This window comes from Ctenocephalides felis, unplaced genomic scaffold, assembly GCF_003426905.1.
Source record: "Ctenocephalides felis isolate EL2017-DRISC unplaced genomic scaffold, ASM342690v1 CF-g0.4_SCAFFOLD_03571, whole genome shotgun sequence".
In the NCBI taxonomy this organism is placed as follows: Eukaryota; Metazoa; Arthropoda; class Insecta; order Siphonaptera; family Pulicidae; genus Ctenocephalides; species Ctenocephalides felis.
In genome coordinates, this window is record NW_020539725.1 from 13,489,996 (window position 1) to 13,511,688 (window position 21,693).

The following is a 21,693-nucleotide window of genomic DNA, read 5'->3' on the forward strand; positions in this document are numbered from 1 at the left end:
TTAAATATAATATTCAAATCGTACAAATATAATTGTATATATAATTGTACAGCATGTGTATTTGTAAAAATATATTTTATTTTATCTTTGAAGGCACGAATTATTATCTAATACTTTTTTTATATATTACAATTTAGTGGAAAAAACCTAATATTATAACATTGAAATGTGATTAATAATTAAATGAATATAATTTTGCATTTTGATAATTTTGTCCATATAATGAGATCACTTCTAAATAACATTATATAATATAAAAGTATAAACAATTTGAAGATTAAAGAAGTTGATTTAAAATGAAAATAATGAATAAAAGTTAAACTGTATAGTCATTATTTTTATGAACAATATTGTTGTTGATTTACATAAAACTTAACGGTGGGAAATGAAACAGACAAAACATTGCGATGAGATTCCATTTCTATAAAAAAATCTTAAAAATAATAATTAATCATTATAGATCACACAAAAAAGCAAATGTACTAAAAGTGATTGTTATTAGAAATATATTTCTCTTATTTATATATAAATATAATATTTTTTAATATTTTTTTAAAGATTTTATAATAATCGGCTATTTTAATATTAATCACTTTCAGAACATTTGCTTTATTAATAACAATTTTAATATTGTCTTTGATAAATTTCTAGAATTCATTTATATTTAAATATTTTCATTATGTCCAAAATCATAACAATCACTTATTATATTGGGTCATACAAAAATCACTCATCTTCCTTTTTCACTGGCTTCAGATCGTACTTAGCATGGAGTTCTTCTGGAGAATATCTAAGAACAAAAAGGATTGATAACATTAATAATAATTTAATTCATTTTTACAAAATTACTACAAAAATATGCGAAATATATTTCAGTAAACAAAAATCATGTTTGCAATAACTTAAGGTTTAGAGATTATTTGTTGCATTTTGTTATCGACTTATCATCAGCAAAAATTGAATTATCATAAATTTGCTTCTGATGTTTAAAAAATAAATATAAATTATGATTCAATTTCAATAAAAAAGTAAATAGTTTTTATAATACTACTGGCTAGATTTAATGAATAATAATAAATTGATAATTAAATATTCAATCAAAATTTAATTATTAATTTATTATTATCAAAATTGGTTGTATTATTCGTCTATGGATATTGTGAGCTCTATTACGAAATATTGTTGATGTTCAGAAGAAAATATTTATAATTAAATTATTATAACATTCATTTATTTGTTTTTGTAACAGTCATAATTAAAAGCTATAATCTTTATTACCTATATGAGACTAAAGTGTTTCAAGCCAATTGTTTGAATAATTTTAATAAATTTTGGATATATGAATGTTCTCAAAAGTATATTTAGAATTCTAATCTAAAATATGAACAAAATATTTAAATTATATTTTCTAAATATATTTATATATGATATGCAAATCCATATAATTGTATTTATATAAGAAAAAAATATTTCTTATATTAATCTAAATTTTGATTTATTTTCATAAATTTTAATTATTCCATTTATACATATATTGTCTCGTTTTATTTTAATTACAATTATTTGACTACATTAAATTGTTTTTATGGGATATTCTAGTATAGAAGTTTTAAGAATTCAATTTTTTTACAATATGTTCAAAGTTTAACTATTCAAAAATATGTGTATAAAAGGTTTTTTAAAAAAAATTAAATAGATTTGGAGATATAGCTGTTTGATCACAATAATCTTCCTGCGTTTATTTGCTCTGCAAAACTTCAAACGCATTTTTCTTGAAAATGTATTTTTCGAATGATACCCACAATTTCTCAATTTCTACTGAACCGATTTACTTGTAATTTTTAGGGAATCTTCTTCATAGACTTATCTTCCGATAAACTACGCTCATCTTTAAATTTCGATTTTTACAATTTTTTAAAAATTCGAGAATATCATGAAAGATTTTTTTCCCTATATTCGTGATTTTTTTTAACCTGGAAGACTAAAATCAGGGGTGTGTTCGCGTGACAATTTTTTGGGATCCTCATTTTATCGACAGCTAGAAATAAATCTCTTTGGCTGTTTTTAAATTTCATTTTTTTATATATTTTTATAACGTGAATTAATAACTTTATAAAGAATGTATAGTAAAAATATTATTTGTCTTTATTAAGGTCTTTCAAAAATAATATATAGCCCAGTCATGTAAGCTTAAATTAGGTAAAAATCTCGGAGTTCGAGATACCCAACTGTAAGTCTGTAAATACTTGTATATTGACATCCTAAAGTTGTCTCAAAACCTACATATGGTAGGGTGTACGCAACATATGTAGGCTTTGAGACAACTTTTAGGGTGCAAAATACAAGTATTTACAGACTTACAGCTGGGTATCTCGAATTCCTAGGTGAAATTACTATAATGACTGGACTAATAAAATTTATGTCTCTAGACTTGAATATATCCCCTTATAAATTCCAAATTTTCAATAATTTTAATAGATCAAAAATCACATTTTTTATTTGACAATTTCATATATCAATTTATTAGCGGACATCGAGTATTGTCTTTATAATTCGAGTACAAATTTTATTATGAATGATTAATAATCTTTATTTTTTCATCAGATTATTTGGAAGACTAAAATCAGGGGTATGGTCACCAGCTAGAAATATATCTTTTTGGCTGTTTTTAAATATCATTTTTTTCTATATTTTTATAACATAAACTGATAATGCTTAAAAAAATGAACAGTAAAATTATTTTTTGCGTTTATTAAGGCCTTTCAAAAATAACATATAATATATGTCTCTCGACTAGAATACCCCCTTATAAATTTCCAAATTTTCATTGATCAAAAATGACATTTTTTAATTGATTCCGTTTTAAAAATTTAGTAACATTTTATGTGAATTTCATATATCAATTTACTAGCTTTGGTCTAATTCTACAAAAATAGTATAAGTAAACGAGTAATAAAAATTTAGTAGTGGATTATAGGTCAATAAAATGATAATATTTTTAGAAGCACTTAAGGACATCGAGTATTTTCTTTCTAATTCAAGTACTTTATCTTTTTCAGCTAATAATAAATGATTATTTGGCATCGATTGTTCTATATAATGTGGTTTAAGCAAATATGAGTATAATCACGTTAATTTTTTTTCGATATCTTTTATGGTTACGTCAAAAAGTTAGTTTGAAAGAAGGGACCACTTTGGCATATTTTCAATGAGATCTCGGCCATAAGATGAGGTATGAAGTTGAAAATTGGTATATCATTTTTTTTTAATGATGGTGGGGCTGATTCCGTATTGCCCATACCCTTATATTATGAATCAACTCAAATGTAAAAAAAATTAAACAGGACAACATATAAGGTTGTCAAATATCTCCCTTCCGCCTTTTGTATTATAAACCAAGAGCAAAAAAGCGGAAGGGAGATATTTGACAACCTAATATATGACAAGTTGCATAAATTAACATAAGGTAATTTAAGTTTTCTTTAGATTTCAATCCACTTACCCCAAATAATTCTGTAGATCACAAACAAATCGATATACATATCTCTTCCCAGCCGTTTTGTGAATTATATTCTTATCGTAATAGTAACGTAAACCTCTAGATAATTTTTCATAGTTCATTTTCGGTTTATTTTTTCTCACGCCCCATCTCCTTGCCACTTCATCAGGATCTGTTAATTTGAATTCCCAGCCATCGCCTGTCCAAGAAATGAAAGGCTGGCAATTCTTGTCCATTAAAAGTTCTAGTAAAAACTGCCATAATTGTATTGGACCGGACCCTAGGGAAAGAAATTTACAAATCAATCACAAATAAATTAATACTTTAAGAGTAATAAGTTGTCATTGTTAAAATAGGATATATGCCATACATGGATGTGTTATTCTAATTAAATTTTGTGGTCAGTTGGATACGACTCGACCCATGACCCGCATATGTACCAGCAATATTAAATATTATATTATCTTATACATTGTTAATAATTAGTATGCCACGAAATGGCCAGCAAAATTTGACTAAAATTTAATTGACACCAAAATGAGAACTAATTAATGACTAAAGTTGCATTTAGTCAATACAGACTTATGCTTTAATAGTTAAAAATTATTACAACTTTAGTTTATTATTACTATATTTTTAACTTCCCGGAGGAGAAGCTTAAAAAAATCCGATTCGCTAATTTTGTTTTCTCGGCGTTTCAAGCCATTCTGAATCGATTGAGACCAAATTTGGATAAAGTATGTGTTGTGTGTGGGTGTGTCAAAGTTTGCAAAAACTAGTATCGTTTTTTTGGCATTTGTTCAAATTAGACCTTTAATGGACGTTTTCTCAAAAACGTCTTAACCGATTTCAGAAATTTAAAAGATATTTGATGTATTTCAATGAGGACTATCGTTTGTTAGTTTTGTGCGACGATCTGCCGAGCCGTTTCTTTGTAATTTAAAAAAACGTGTTTTTATTATTATTATTTTGACGGTAGAATTAGTTGAGAATGATTCTGATTAGTTTTAGGCAGTGCTGGATTTACAGTAGGGGCAATCGGGGCTACTGCCCAGGGCGGCAAATTTTGGGGAGCGGCAAAATTTGGATAGTGAGAAAAAAATTCTATACAATGTGATCAACTTTTTTTAACAACATTTTTTATTTCAAGAAATATAATGAACAAAACATAATACGATTGCAATGCAAAATTTGGGTTGAAATAAACGATAACTAAAATTTATTATTTTAAATCTCCCTCTCCGAACGTAAATTATCAAATTGGTTAATAAGTTATTATCAAATTTGGCAATTTGGCTAATATAAAGATCCGTAAACAAGCTGAAAGTTTAAGAAAAATATGTTCTTCAATTCTCGAGCCCTCTTAAAATGACATATTTGTGCACTTCCAAGCTTATAGCGTCGAAAAAAATATTTAAACTAGTGACTCATGGCATTGTGCCTTAAGACAAATTATTGAAACATCCCGTACTGAAAATTACATTTTATAAAGAACTTTAAATTTTATTGAAAAATGAAAAAAAGACTTCTAAAACACATTTTTTGTACTTTGAAATTTTTCGAAAATTATTTAGCTGTTTCAGAGAAGAAATATCGAAACTAAATTATCATTTTGCCTGTACCAAAAGCTAATCAGCACGTCTCCCCATCAATACGAATCTAATATTTTTTAATCATTCAAGTCGATTTTGAGAACACGGATCAACCGATTTATAATTCAATTCCTATTGATAAGGAGTCGTGCTGATTAGTTATTGGTCAAGGCAGGTCCAACCGTTTTGAAGATACGGGCCAAAATGCCAAAAATGATTATTCAGTTTTTGAGAAAAAAGCGTCCAATAACATTCAAAAAAATTTACAGAATAAATAACTGCTTTTATTTGTGGGGGGCAGGTTTAGCGATTTCGATGATCCAATAAAAAAATTTGAAAAAGAAACATTTGGCGGACAAAAGTGATCATAAGACATATGCACATTAAATTATCAGATATTTTAAAGATATTATAATAATAAGTATAAATTTTGTTTCCACTTATATAAGTTCTGTAAGATTGTTTATCCGTTAGACTGCGACGCGTCGCTTACGCGCTTCTATATTTTGTCCCTCGCAGCTAAAGCAACGCGATTACTTTAAAAAAATTTCGAAAGTTCGTAAAATTTCAGGGATGGGGCGGCATTTTTGTCAGTGCCCCCGGGGCGCCAAATTTCTAAATCCGGCCCTGGTTTTAGGTGAAAATCTACCGAGCCGTTTTCTTGAAATTAACTGTTGAAAAAAAAATTTAAGCCGATTTTTATGGAACTTTTTTTGATGATATATATCATGGTTTTATAGAACTTACTGAAATATTACGGCCTTACAAGTAGTTTAATTTTAAAAATTCATCAAAGTTAGAGAAAATGAGTAGTTTTTTTGACATTTGTTAAAATTAAAAATATACGATTTACTTTTGGTATAACGATAGAGTACTTGGTCTTAATGAACATATTAAATCATTGAAGTCCTACGGAAACTGGTTCAATTATAAAAATTATTGATTTTTAAAAATTTGCTTTTAGAAAATACTCCGAGTTAACTTCTTCGTTCGTTTTCAATTATGTGTAATAAATCCACTCATAAATTAATTTATTTTTTATTGATTAAGTCGATTATTTACACATATCGGAAAGTTATAATTGTTTTTCACATTGTTTTATATCCACTGATGATGACAAAATTATACGTCGAATCGTATAGAAAAATAAATATGCTTTGAAATCTTATTCTTTTTACTTGAATATTTTATACACAACACATACGAGTATATATATTTTCGATATTGAAATATGTTAGATAAAATCTTCAGAGCAATACAAACAAAAATTGCAGAATTTTATAAAATTTTAGGAAAAAATGCAAACAAAATAAAAGTAACTAAACACTAAAATAACAAAACACATTAAAGTAATTTAAACTAATTTAATATAACATTGTGAAAAGACTTACATTTAAGATAAAGTACTTCTAAATACTTTGATTCAGTTGAACAAAAGCAGTATCAATAAAAGAAATTATACCTCTTCACTTTGTGAAAACTAATAATTTTAAACAATAATTCTAAATTCATTTTTTTAAAATGGCCATTTTTTCTCATCTATTTTTATTGTGTTTTCCTTTCAATGGTGGTTGTAGTCCACCAAAGATGATATAAAATTTTATGTCGAAACGTATGGAAGTAATAAAGACTCGTATATATTAAATAATTGAGCCTTGGATTTGTATATGTTAATCTGAGCTACAAAAAAATAATCCAATAGTAATAAAAAACAAAAAGAATATAAAAAAATTAATGTTCATTTCGTAATTAAATTTCGTGAATATGTGATGATAAATAAATAACAGATTGTAAAAATATAAAACAAATGAATTATATTACAAATACTAAAATTAAATTAATAATAATAAATAAATTAATTAATTTTTTTTTTGTAATTATTTGAACAGCAATCAGAACTCTTATATGTTCTATAAGCTGTTGGTTAAGACTTATGACTACTTATTTCATGAGAGGCAATCCATCGATTTACTATTTTAAGCTATGTCCACGAAAGACGATTTCCACTTGGAATTATATTGTGATCTATAACCCCAAGTGGAAATTTGACATCAAAGCTGCCTGATGTCGGGCTACGGAGAAATTAATATAAATACTAAAATTATATATTCTGAATATTTTACCTGTAAAACACAGTCCTGTATTTCCATAGGTGGCTCCCGACATCATATTCTGTTTATCCAACATCGATGGCCCTAAAAGACTTTGAGGTGGTCCTGTGCTGGACATGTGATGTGGATGATAAGGCCCACTTGGTCCCATCGAATGTGGATCTGTATGTTGATGCGCCTGCTGCGGAGTCTGGGAAGGCCCTAGACCTGGCTGGGACCACTGGTCGTAAGGTATACTATTTGGAACTGTTTGGAAAGGCCCTGCGTCGTAGGGAGTGTAGGGTTCGGAGTAGTCGTTGTACCGAGCTGGGGAAATAACATAATAGACGTTAATTAAGGTAGTAATAAGCATTATTATCATTTATTTTATTATTAACTATTAACATTGAAATATTTAATATATACTAATTATACATATAGAGGCCGTTCAAGTATTACGTAAGCACTATAGGGGGGCGGGGGGGTTGTTGATTTGCTTATTTTGGGTTGACATGGGGGGCAGGAGAGTCTGGATGATGATTACGTCATAGGTAGTATTTTTATTTTTTACATTCATTGCAAAATGTTTACGTAAGCATGGGGGTAGGGGGTAAAAGCTTTGTTTACTTTTGCTGACAAGGGGGTTGGAGGGGGAGGGGTAAATAATTGTAATAAATCTGCTTACGTAATACTTGAACGATCCCATAGGATAATTTATCTAGTCTTTAACACTACGCTAATCAAGTTATTCTATAAACAGTAAAATATATTAAGAATTTAAGTTATAATTTTGAACCTTGAATAAAATGAAGTTTTGAATTCCTTCACATAAAAGGTCTATTAAAATAAATTGCAAAGTACCAAAATCGGCATAAAGTGGTGTATTATGCGAGAAATCGTATTAAACATGTTTGTCTCGATAGTTCTCTACTGCATTTAACTTTGGTAAAAATTTACTTAATAATAATAAAGTAACTTTGCATTAACGATAAAAAAGTTGTATTACGCGATAAAATTGGAATAATATAACATCAAGATAAGTTTGCATATTTAAAACTTCTTAATATATTATAATAAAATAAATGTTAAAACTAAAAGCTATATATATTTTTAAAAAATATTCATATCAAAATTTAAAAAAATAGTCGCCCAACGTGGGGCTCGAACCCACGACCCTGAGATTAAGAGTCTCATGCTCTACCGACTGAGCTAGCCGGGCTTGTTGACCAAGCGTTTAATTTTCACAAGCATTCAGGTTTCACAGTACTAATTAAGTGCAGAATGTTATACAGGTAAAAATTAATCTTCAAGATTAAGGTGAGAATTGCTCTAACAATTAATAATATACATTTTTATTATAAGTAAATTAAAAAAAAGTCTAAACGGTTTCAAGTAAAGCGAAACTCACAACCGAAATTATTAGATGATCAATATAAATCAATGAAGTATTATACTTAACTTAAAAAATATAATAAAAGAGAATTAAATTAATTAAAGCTTATCAATTATGTATTTCAAATATAGTTTCATATTTCAAATGTAGTAAACAAGTATTTGCTCCGTTTGACAATACATGCCAATCAACGATGCCAGAATCTAAAATCAAAGATTTTTTGCCTGGTAACATATGATAAAGTGTATTTCTTAGTTTATTTTTATATTAGAATTGAAAAATATATAAAAAACTAGTGTGGTGTATGGCATCGTGCCTTAATGCAAATTGCTGGAACTACTCCCGTACCGTAACGAAATGTTCGAGAAATATTGAATGTTTTCAAATAGATTGTTATAAATATTGTAACATTGTCTAATATTTATAAGAATCATATAATTAAAATTATATAAACTGAATTGCAAAGTTGAAATTATTTGTTTAAAGTTTATTAGAACTTTAGTCAGAATTAAAAATAAAATCTGAAATATTTTCGATATACAAAAAAAATTCTTCTAAAAAAAAATTTGAAACAAACATTTTTTTTCTTAAATCAATTATTTTGTTGAAACAAGCAGAAAGTTCTTTGAATCATTCAAATCTGACGCTTTCTCTTTCTCTCAAAAACTGCCATTTTTTGCGCATTTAGCTCTGTATATTCGAAATGGCTGGGCCAGCCCTTGCCAAAAACTAACAACGACTTCTCCCAATCATAATTGAATGTTCTTTAGATCATTCAAATCGGATACTCGGTCCTCTCAAAAACTCGATTTCTATTTTCTACACTCTTTGCTTTTTATCTCTGTAACTGCTGGACCTGCCTTTGCCAAAAACTAATCAGCACATCTCCCTATCAATAGGAATCGAATGTTTTTTGAACCAGTCAAATCAGTTGATCCGTGCGTCCGCAAACGTGAACGAAAAAGTGTATCCATACATACATACACGCACACACATCCATTTTTTCTGAGGTATGCCAAAATGTTCAGAAACCTTCAAAACGTCGAGAAATGCAAAAAAAAATTATTTTCGATTCTCGGCCCATTACTATAACTACCCTACGGAAGGTTAATAATAGAAAGAGTTAACTACAATCAGGGAAACATTTCAGCTAATGACAAAAAATATCATCTTTCAGACGGCAGAATTTACTAGAACTTCGTTGATGTCCAATGTACTATTAAATTGTTTTAACAGTAATAATTACATAACAACAGTACATAATTAATTTAATGTTATATAATATTTTTCACACGCGTGAAATATCTCGCACTAGAAAAAAAGATCATTTACACTAAAATTACACCTGAGGCTTATCTTTATAGTAACTTAAGGGAGTATTCTAGCCTAGAATTTAAAAAAAATGGATTTTGTCATCTTTATTTTGTTTTATTTACGAAGTTTAACTATTCAATTTATGTGTAAAAAGGGAATTTTCAAAATTTAAATTATTTTCGGAGATATAGGATGTTTGATCACGATAAACCCTTCTCTGTTTCCTTCCGCCACGAAATTTTAAACGCATTTTTCTTGAAACTGTCTTTTTCGACAAGATACTCATGATTTCTCTACTTCTACTAGACCGATTTACTTAGAGTCTTCTTCTTCAGTATGAGCTATGCTTATGCCCATCTGATTTTTACTATTTTTAAAAGATTCGATTTAATAAAATAATATAATTATTATTATATTTTTTATTTTACTTGTCCGTAGTTATTTCAATAAATTACTTTGCTAAAATACGATCGCAATGTTATAATAGATTAATTTTTTTTTTGAAAGTTTTGGATGACTAAAATCATGGGTATGATCAGGAGCCATTTTTTTCAGAGCCCCCACTTTCACAACTTCTAGCATTAAAACTTTATTTGATAACTTGTAAAAAAAATAGTAAAAATATTGTTTGCTCTTTTTACGGCCTATCACAAACGCATAAACATGCCTCTAGACCAGAATACTGCCTCAAGTAAAGAGGTGTAAACTGCTAAATACTTGAAATCAGAAAGTAGATGAATTTATCAATATCAACTTTTTATGACTTTAATAATCAGAGAATATTGAGTAGGTTTTATAGATTACTCACCACGTCCGTAACACGACCCTTTTTGATAATGTGCTGCTGGAGCCATCTTATGGTCCTGCATAACCGGATAAAACTCTGGCGATCCGGCAGCATCTTGCTGCTGCTGTTGATTTGTCACTTGATATCTGTACCCTGTTGTATCGGTTGCTGTAGGAAGACCAGCTGGAGGTAATTGCTCTTTGTTATTGTTACCGCCATAATGCGACGTCAATTGCTGCTGATGATAAGGCGATGAGCCGGTTACAGCAGAACATATGTCGTCGGTGGTACGAAGACCGTATGCGGCTGCTTCTGTCAATGAAAAAATAATGTAAATCGATTATTACATATTAGTAAAAATATTACTAGCCAAGTCTTATATCCAGTGGTGTTGTCGAGCCGGAACGCGCCGGAACGTCGTTTCGGCAAATCATTTTTGGCAAGAAACGCGTTCCGGCAAGAAAAAATATAAAAAAATCGCTACATACGGAAAATGATTTAATAAGTAAATTGTATAAATTATTATTCAACTAATTTTTATTAAATGTTCTTATTATTGTAATAAACATACATGTATGTGCACACAATGGGTTTTGTAATAATTTTTGTTTCTCTCCTTTTCGAACGGAACCGGAAAAAACATGAGAACCGGTTTATGAACCAGTTATAAATTTTAGCGTTCCGACAAAAAATATTAGCACAACACCACTGGTTTTATCAAAGTCGTTTTTAATTTAGTTACAAATTGAGGTGTATGAACTGAAATATTAATTACAATACAGTAGTGTATTTCAAATTCACATATGTTACTTTAAGACCGAAAAGTGTCTGACGCCCTAATATTTCGGATATAAGTTGGACTTGTTTCGGACATAGCGGGCGTTAGTCGAATAAAATAAATAATTTAAGACATTCATATAATGGAAATTGATTGTAGCGAAAAAAGCAATTCTATAAATACAAAAGCATAAGAACTGCAAAAAAATTTAATATTTTAATAATTGGATGAATTTTTTGCCATCTAAGGCAAAAATATAAGCCGTTCGATCGCTTGTAAATTTTTACAATCCAACATTTATTGGTAATTTTTTTAATCATTGTTTTATTGACATTTATTTATTGGTAAATTAGTTGACAATTTATAGCAAAAGAGTTACCCTGATATTTCAATAGACTTATTGTCTAAATTTCGGCCTACAATTTGAGATTTGTATGCATATTCATAGAAACTTTGATCTTTTAAAAATCTGATGAAGGTGCTGTGGAATTGATGATCACTCAATTATTGATTAACCTGGTAGTAGATTAAAAAATTGTACTCCTAGACTAGTAATTCCCAACGTGGGGCACACGCCTCACCGAAAAATCCATTCTTAAATTCAAAGGAGGGAGGCAAATTAAAAAATTACACGAAATTAACCCACTTGCTTTGGGCGATTTGAATGTAAATTGTAAATACTGTTAAAACTTCGTTAAATATATTATGATCATTGTTTAGTTTAAGTGAGCACAGGATACATGTGCAAATCATTTATTTTTTCCATATATATTTCCATAGCTTAGGTAAATAAGCATCCCTTTTTAGGTCTAATGCAAACTTTCTCAATATTACGTATTATAGAAAAATTCCAAATTCTGTATGTATTAGTCTGTATATTTATAAATTGCTATCCCTTCCAGACAGCGGTATAATAATTTTTATATTATATTTTTAAATTTAGAATCTTTAGAATTCAGTAAGTTGCGAGACTAAGAACATCTTAAGAAAATGAGCTCGCACAAGTTACTCAAACATTTAATAAAATTTATAGTTCTATGTCTATTGTCGCACAGTGCACACAATCGTTTAAAAGTGCAGTAATTAATTTTCTATGAAGTGATAACGGCAAAGGCAGCAGTAAGGTGTAATCAACGCCTTAACGGATATTTTAGATATTTAATACCGAGATAAAATTTTTTATAGAAAAAATAGTATTTATAAACTAAATCTTATATTTATTCGCATTTCTTATACACTAACACCTACATCATAAGTTCCTATTCGTGTATTTTTATAGCCTTACGTATGCCTATACGTCGCATTCTATACTAAACGCCTTACATCTATACCATACGCTATATTTAATCATATATTCTCAATCCCTACATTGTATACCGAATACACCTAACCTATATCTACTATATATCCTATTACCTATAATTTTCCTTACACGATACATTATTAACCCTACCGAGAATCGAACCCGGGTCCGCCGCGTGACACGCGACAACCTTATCCACTAGACCACCGTAACGCTACAATCAATCGTCTTTTTTCGCGTGTCGTCGCGCCACCTTAGTATTAATCACGTAATTAATTAGAAAATGACCCGCGGAAACAACAGTGCGTTCTATATTATATTATCAATGGGGGTACCCGATAGGGTAGTGGTTAAGGTGCGCGACTTCCACGCGAAAGTCCCGGGTTCAATTCCCGGTATAGACAATAGATAGGTAGAGATAATACATAGGGCGTAAGGTAAACCTATATAATATAGGTAAATATATAAATGAAACAGTAATATTTATAAGAAGTAAAAAGTATGTAGGTATATAATAAGTTAATAGTTATATAATAAGTTATAATAATGACGGTGTAGGTATCTCACGGTATGATTGATAATAGATATCTATCTATGATATACAATAAAATAGTATAGTATGATAGGTAATAGGTTATCTATCGTATTATTAGGTTAAGTAATTATTAAGTCTTATAAAGTATTGGAATAAATCTTGAGTACTTTTATATCATAATAAATACCTGTAAGTATTAATGAATACAAATAATACCACAATAAATATAATTAATGTTATTAAAGAATATAAATTATGTACTCAATGATTCCCTCATACTTGTACAATTTAATTTATAGAGTAGCTGTATATAATAGAGTTAATTATATAAGAAGTCAATATATTAGATTTGTGAGTTCTTATCGAAATATATCAAATTTATTGAACCGGTTTATGAACCGGATTTTAAATTTTAGCGTTCCGGCAAAAAAAAATATTAGCACAACACCACTGCTTATATCTAAGTATACTCATTGTTTTCTTCCAAAATGCCGTTTTTTAGTTTTTGCTTTATAAGCCAGCAAAACTTGTCTTTCTTTTATTATAAACCAAATGGACATCTTCGTATTGAAAATACTAATTGAATATTGTTGAATCAAAACTGGGACAACACAAGAAGGTAGACGAAATAAACTTCCCGCAAAATAATTTATTTTTATAAATAGCACACCAATTATGCATGCATTTTATTTACTTTTATATTCCAAGTTCGTAAAACATGATTTATTAGAACATGTGAATAAAAAAGAACTACATAATCCGTTATTTTATGTAATATGTAAATCTTTGGCAAGCGTATTCAAACACAGTTTTTCTTGTTTCTCAAGACTCACAAATGCGGGCTTTTCCCAAAAATTTAAATTGCATTTGTTGTTTTAGTGTCAGATTTAATGTATTCATTTATTGTGATAAGTATCCCAGATGTGTTAGTCACGGTCATAGGACGCATTCGGAAGCTCTATAAATATTAATTTAAAACAATGGTTAATAAAAAGTTGGGTATACAGTGTACCCTTTTTATTTAAAAATGTTAAATATATTATCATTAATATTATTAAAAAATTTAGACAAAATTAACAAATACAAGGTTATAAAAGCAAAAATTTCGAAAAACATCCTATAATAAAAATCAATTATAACCGACCATCAATCGTCGTTAGCCATTACATTTTAAATTAATTTTAATATTTGAATTTCAATTTTATCGTAACTCTGGATGAAAAATTCAATACTCTTCAATGTTTCACATAACTTGAACATAAATATTTGTGTCTTTACTATCAATATTAACCCTTTTCGTAGACACCTCAATCCAGTACCGGTGCATACACAAGGGGTCCAGGAGACCCCAACGGTATTTAAAGGATCGTAGTGGGCTATTGGTAAAAATGGTCCTTTTTTTTGAAAACTATGTAACTCCGTAAATTTTAACGATAACTAAATTTTCCTCCCGAGAAAACTACAAGCAAAAAATAGTATTTTTTGCAAAAAATACAAAATTAGCTTTAAAAAAGCATGCTTTTTAAAAAAGCATTAATTTTACCCATTTTTTAATGTGAAAAATTCTTTAATTTAAATAAAAACTCTTTATTTTTCTTTAAAAAAAAAACATAACTCCGTGAATTTTAACGAAAACTAAGCTATCCTTCTTCAAAAATAACAAACAGATATAGTATTTTTTGCAAAAATACAATAAAGGATGCTTAATTTTTTATTAATTTTTAAGGACGAACATGATCCATTTTTGAGTGTGAAAAATTCTTTAATTTAAATAAAAATTAGAGATATATGAAGTTCTTTGACAAAAAGGACTATGAAGTCAAAGAGTTTCATCAAATTTGACTCTAAAGGCGTTGGGGCGCAGTAGATCCCAGGAGTAAGGGTTAATAATAATATATCGTATTAACAAAAAAAAATATTATTAATATATAACATATTTTAATGCGTTTTTACGAAAGTGGAAACGTACGGATAGATTAGATTTTTTCTGCCATAAATATAAATATCAGAGTACGAAAATAACTTGATCATTTGAAAACTATACCATTTTTCCTCTGAAATTTGCCATGAATATACAATATATTTTCCAACATATAAAAAAAATGTTTATAACAATCGGCCAAAAACTAAATTATTTTTAATTTTAATATCAGTAAAGCTGAATTCCGAAAAAAATGACACTAAGTAACAGTAGATCATAGTATTAGATAAAATTAATCATATTATATTTTAGACAAAAGGCCCATCAACTCGTTCTCTACGAGCAAAAATAAATTACAAAAATAACAATGATATTCTTGTTTTATCTTCACATTACAGGCGCATAACATATCTATGAAATGATTATATTAATAAGTCATATGAGAACAGAATAGAGATAAAGCAGCACAAAAAATCCCACACTAAACGATAACATTCGAGTTAATCACAAAAGCTCTGTACAATAGTGACCACCATAGCAACATTTTGTAATTTTTATCTAAAACCGCATTCGGAAGATAAAGGACACTGAAGCTCGAAATGGTTTAAAGCAAATTATGTGAACCACACATACATTTCTCATTTGTCAGCAAATTTTATTTTAGATGCGATAAAAAATTGTTAGCAATAAAACTGCACAAAATGTTGTTTTTTGGATAGCAACTAATCATTTCTGATTTTATGCTTGTCTATCAAATGCAGTAATTCCCTAAGTGGTCCACATAAACCCCTCGGATTCGTGACAACATTCAGAGGATTCAAATCAACAAAAAGAATCATACATACATTTAGACATTTATTTAAAAAAAATCGTTAATAGGTAAATAGGGGGTCCTTGGCAAAGCCCAATGGGTCCTCGAAACAAAAAATCTGGGAAACTATAATCTAACGGCTTCATAGGTCTAATTTGAAACTCAAAGTGATACAATTTTATCTAACATTTTCAACGTTGTAACTTTCAAAAGCCTGATTCTACTAGATGTACTTAAATATTGTATTTTGTAATACATATATAAAAATAAAAAATATTATTTCTAATAAAATTAATATATTTGTTAGAAATTCTGATTCCGAAACGACATTTCAGCAGTTTTGAAAATAGTAGGTATTGTTCAGTGCATATTATTTAAAGACTTTTTTCAGCAATTATTTATTACCGGAATATTTTCTTTGTTTCCAAAAGCCAAATATATCTTGAATTCTAGAGGTCAACTCTTAAAAAGTCAGAAATGGTCAGACTCTTAGGAGGTCAGAAATTTCTGAATACTTCATCAATTCTCTTAAAAATGTGCAACTTCTCAAGGCAGTGCCCAAAACGGGCAATTTTCAATTTGAAATATACTTTTGATCTATATTTTCAAGTGAAAATAGACATCGATACTGCACGATACCAGGTTCAGAGCGTGGACCACACAAGGCAGTGCGTTGAGCCGTTACGCCATGGAACACCGTGTATTATACAAACATATAAAAGTTTATTTTCAATATAATGTGGCACTAACAAAATTACTTATCACCAGTTTTCAAAATAGTATTGTTGAGTACATAAGAGCTAAAAAAATTCTTTTCTCAGCTATTTCTTTTTTAAGTTATAGAAAAGTTTTTACTTATTTCCAAAAGGCAAAACATTTTAAATTCTAGAGGTCGACTGTTCAATTAGGTTGCTAATTGTTCAAGAACCTAATTTATTTCTAACGCCTTTTCGAAGTACCATCATAATTATTAACATGATTATGATTCTTATCAGTAAGCTCTCACCCTCTTTGAGTGGGTAGGGCGTCCGTCGTTGAACGGGTAAATGCAGGTAGGGTGAACCTGGCCCGTGTTGCACCTGCGCGCCAGGGTCGCCGGAACCAGCCGGCGGGGGAGACGAATCGGTGCCGTGGTTGTTGTAACCTGGGAAAGAAAAGAAAAATATTATTATATGAAAATATATAAAAAATATAGTAGAATACTATTTGATTGTTGGTGCAAAAAATAAATTATATTTTTGAACGCAAACGCATCTATTACTGTCGTCTATAGAAAGAAGAATACAAAAATTCGGCATTTTTTTGGCATTAAAAATAATTTGACTATTTTCATTGTTTTAGCTTATATTTGAAAAAAAAAATGGTTCGAGGGCTATTTCGTCGGATGAAATAGTTGTGTTGTGTTATGTTATAGTATATCCAAATTAGTACTCATTTTTAAAATCTTTTTAAATCCAGCGATTTACACTATATCGACTTCTAAAACCTCACCTCCAAATGGCACAGATGTCAAATAACAATGTTATAATTTTATTTATTCATTTATTTTTTATCCATTTATTATTATACAGCAATCAGAACAGTAATTACATTCTAAGAGCCGCTAAAGTATATAAACTAAAGAAGAATAAACTAGATAAGAATAAATAAAGATAATAACATAAAATAGTAATTAATAATAATAATAAATAATAAAATAATATAATAATACTACAAAAAATACATTAATGTTATAATTAATGTAATTATAAAGAAGAACCTCAACTTTTTGTTGTCACTTCACTGCAAATGTTGGCGTGTTAATTGGACATTCCAAAGCGTGTTATTTCTATGTAATCATTTTTGATCCCACTTTTGGCGTGTTATTATGACAACACATCATAGGATTTTTAATCACTTATTTTTGAGATGTATTATTTAACAGCCCTAAAAGTGTTATTTGACAAGAAACATCTGGTTGAAGTAACACACCCTACGGTGTGTTGTAATATTAACACGCCAAAAATCGGATCAAAAATGACTATATAAACATATCACGCTTAGTAGTGTCACATTAATATGCCAACATTTGCAAATTTATGGTAACACACGCGTGAAGTCAAATATAGTTATATTCTGACCATAGTGCCATTTGAAAGTTAGATTTTAGAAGTCGTATTATTATGACAACATATCGAAGGATTTTTCATCACTCATTTCTTTAAAATATATTATTTAACAGCCCTAAAAGAGTTTTAGACAAGAAATACCTGGTTGAAGTAACACACCCTAGGGTGTGCTAAAATATTAACACGCAAAAAATCGGACCAAAAATGACTATATAAAAATATCACGATTAGTAGTATCACATTAATATGCCAAAATTTGTAAAATTATGGTACACACGCGTGAAGTCGAATTTAGTTATATTCTGAACATAGTGCCATTTGGAAGTTGGATTTTAGAAATCGTATTATTATGACAACATATCAAAGGATTTTTCATCACTCATTTCTTTAAAATGTATTATTGAACAGCCCTAAAAGTGTTTTAGACAAGAAATACCTGGTTGAAGTAACACACCCTAGGGTGTGCTAAAATATTAACACGCCAAAAATCGGACCAAAAATGACTATATAAAAATATCACGCTTAGTAGTGTCACATTAATACGCCAAAATTTGCAAAATTATGGTACACACGCGTGAAGTCGAATTTAGTTATATTCTGACATTAGTGCCATTTGGAAGTTAGATTTTAGAAGTCGATATGGCATAAATCTCTCGATTAAACTTTTTTTTTGACAGTTCGCTACTACCAACTTATGCGATTATTCCACAAAAAAGACTGGTAACATTACTATTTTATCCGGAAAATTGGCTCCTCCATATGGTAAAAATCTATCCATGGGTATTATAATAATATTATATTATAAGGTCCTTGGGTCCGCCCAATAACTTTTTTTTTGAAAGTATATAAAAAAACTACTGAATATTTTCTAAATTTTTTCTATTTGAAAATACAGCTCTTTTGGTCGAAACGGAAAATTATTTCCTACAAATGGCTGCCATATCTGGCCATACAGTAGCCTACACGATTGAAAAGTTGAAAAAAAAGTTAGACAGCGCACAGCGGAAGCTTGTTTATGTGAAAACACTAAATTTCAATATAAATTGCAAGTGCGGTCCTGACATGATGCGCCTCCCAACAATTATCGTCCGTCGGAGGTTTTGAATCAGAAATAATTATTTTGGAGTTATTATGGTCTGACGTCGTCGTTTCGATGCGATACTGAATTACAGTACTAAACGAAGCGATGACACGAACCTTGAAACGGATTCATTCAGATGTTGCATAGTAATCACGGACCCGTACAGCACTATGTCACACAAAGATTCTCAAAATTTGAATTATTTGATTAAAAATTTCACTTGCATTGACGGAATAAAGAAATGGTAAAATTTTTGTAAAGGCAAGTCCAGGTGTTTCGGAGATACAATAAGAAAAGTTTTAAAAAATAAATGATTATTAGGCTAATGCACATCAAATTAACAGATATTTCATAAAGAATTTATTATTTCAGCTTACTCAGCGATATTTTTTGTAAAAAAAAATTACGGTTAGAACAATGAAATTGTGTATTGATTCCGTTAACTTGATATTTGTTTTCAAATTTATTATTTTGTATTTTAAACAAAACAAAATAACGCTTTTGTGGATGGCTTTAGAAGTTATTACTTGAACGAGAGTGCAACCTCTGCAGATACTTTCTTATTATAGGGCCAGAGCGGTGGCCATATCGGTTCGAATGTGGGCTAGAACCAACTAGTCCCTAATTTCCACTTGAAGTTATAGATCTCAAATATAGCCTCAAGTTAAAATCGCCTCTCGTGTGTATAGTAGCATATACATAATTCATATGAATGTCAAATACTTCGAGTATAGTTAATTAGTCAGAATTGGATTGGACAACTATTGGGTTGCCATCCATTTAAAAATCCATATAATGAAGTCAAAACAATTACTGAATGTCCTATGTGTGACAGATTTTAATTAAAGAATGTTAAAAAAAAACTTGCTTATTATAAAGTTGAGTCCCAAAAAGAAAACATTTTATAATAAATACACTTCGATATGTAGATATGTAAAACATCGAATGTGATTTTCAATTTCTTATTATTTTTGCAGCGCCTTTAAACCTTGATAAAATACCATGGGTCTATTAGTTAGTTTTTCGAATTAATCCTTGCGTTTTACCCATCTGGTTTAAAATTATTGTTTCGAATAATTTCGAATTACAATCTGTCATTATAAAACTACATACAGCGATTTTGAGACTAAAAGAAAAAAGTATAAAAGTATAATATTCAAAGTATAAGAAAACATGGTTCGAGAAAAAAGGATTCTCAGTGGTCATATGTTTGGCTGTTGATGTTTCGAATAAATAACATGAAATTTTTAATAGTTAAATTGAATTTATTTACTTAGTTTTAATATAAAAAATATGTGCTATTCCAATATTTTTATTGACTCATGATACTGAGCTTTTATTTGTTTTATGCAAATATAAGGGCAAATGATGCAAAAATAATGAAGACAAGTTTAACAAAGATAATTGCGAACAGAATAGATATATCAACAATGACGACTACAATTAATATATAATGGCCAATGATAATATAGTGAACTATATTAATGATAAAAAGTTAATATACTATATACTTTTAATTAACTTTGTAGACTTTAAGAGTAGCTTATGAATGATAACAATTAGAAAAATATATATTAAAACAAAGTTTTTTGACAAAAAGTTGGCCGCGGAGAGGCATTTGGTTAAGTTAACCGCTTAATGCTAGGGTTTTTTTGTGAAGTGAGATCAAAAAAACAGTTTTTTAACTTCCCGAAGGAGAAGTTTATGTTTTCATCAAAAAATCCGAATCGCTAATTTTATGTTTCTCGACGTTTCGAGCCATTCTGAATCGAATGAGACCAAATTTGGAAAAAGTATGTGGTGTGTGTGTGTGTGTGTGTGTGTGTGTGTGGTGTGTGTATGTGTGTGTGTGTGTGTGTGTGAACAGATTTTTGCCGTAAATCGACGTTTTCTCCGAAACGGTTGGACCGATTTCAAAAATTTAAAAGCCATTTGATGTATCTCGATGAGGACAATCGTCTCTGGTTTTGTGCGGCGATCGGCCAAGCCGTTTCTTTGTAAATTGCAGAAAAGTGAAAAATTTTTCGTCCACGTTTTAGCCCGCAATTCTGAATCGATTTGAAAATTCAAAAACCGTTCGATAGATATTGGTGGGAATCGTGCTGATTAGTTTTTGGTTAAGATCGGCCGTGCCGTTTTCTTGTAATAAAGTTTTTAAAAAAAAAATTTTGACGATTTTTATGATTAGTTTTTGACGAAAGATACCATAGTTTTCTAGGTCATACTAAAAATTACGGCCCTACGACAACTGGTTCAGCTTAAAAATTAGTCAAAGTTGGCAAAAAATCAGTATGGTCTTTTGGCATTTGTCAAAATTAGATTTGATCGACGTTTTCTCAAAAACGCCTGCATGAAACCCGATTTTAGAAATTTAAAAGCCATTTGATTGTATTTCGGTGAGGACTATCGTTTGTCAGTTTTGTGCAACGATCTCTGCCAAGCCGTTTCTTGGGTAATTCGAAAAAACTTTTCGTCCACATT

The 21,693-nt window shown here is 29.3% G+C and overlaps 1 protein-coding gene and 1 non-coding gene across 2 annotated transcripts; both read right to left on the reverse strand.

Annotated features, from left to right (window-relative positions):
* Positions 1–612: 612 nt before the first annotated feature.
* On the reverse strand, positions 613–17,321 carry LOC113385648 (ETS-like protein pointed). Its single transcript, XM_026623495.1, has 6 exons — positions 17,285–17,321; positions 17,030–17,167; positions 10,697–10,987; positions 7,215–7,508; positions 3,503–3,779; positions 613–790 (listed from the first exon to the last, which is right to left on the reverse strand). The coding sequence occupies exons 1-6, from the start codon at positions 17,319–17,321 to the stop codon at positions 727–729; spliced, it is 1,101 nt and encodes a 366-aa protein (XP_026479280.1). The 3' UTR covers positions 613–726.
* Trnak-cuu lies at positions 8,328–8,400 on the reverse strand. The gene has a single exon. It is a non-coding gene; the product is annotated as a tRNA-Lys (tRNA).
* Positions 17,322–21,693: the final 4,372 nt, after the last annotated feature.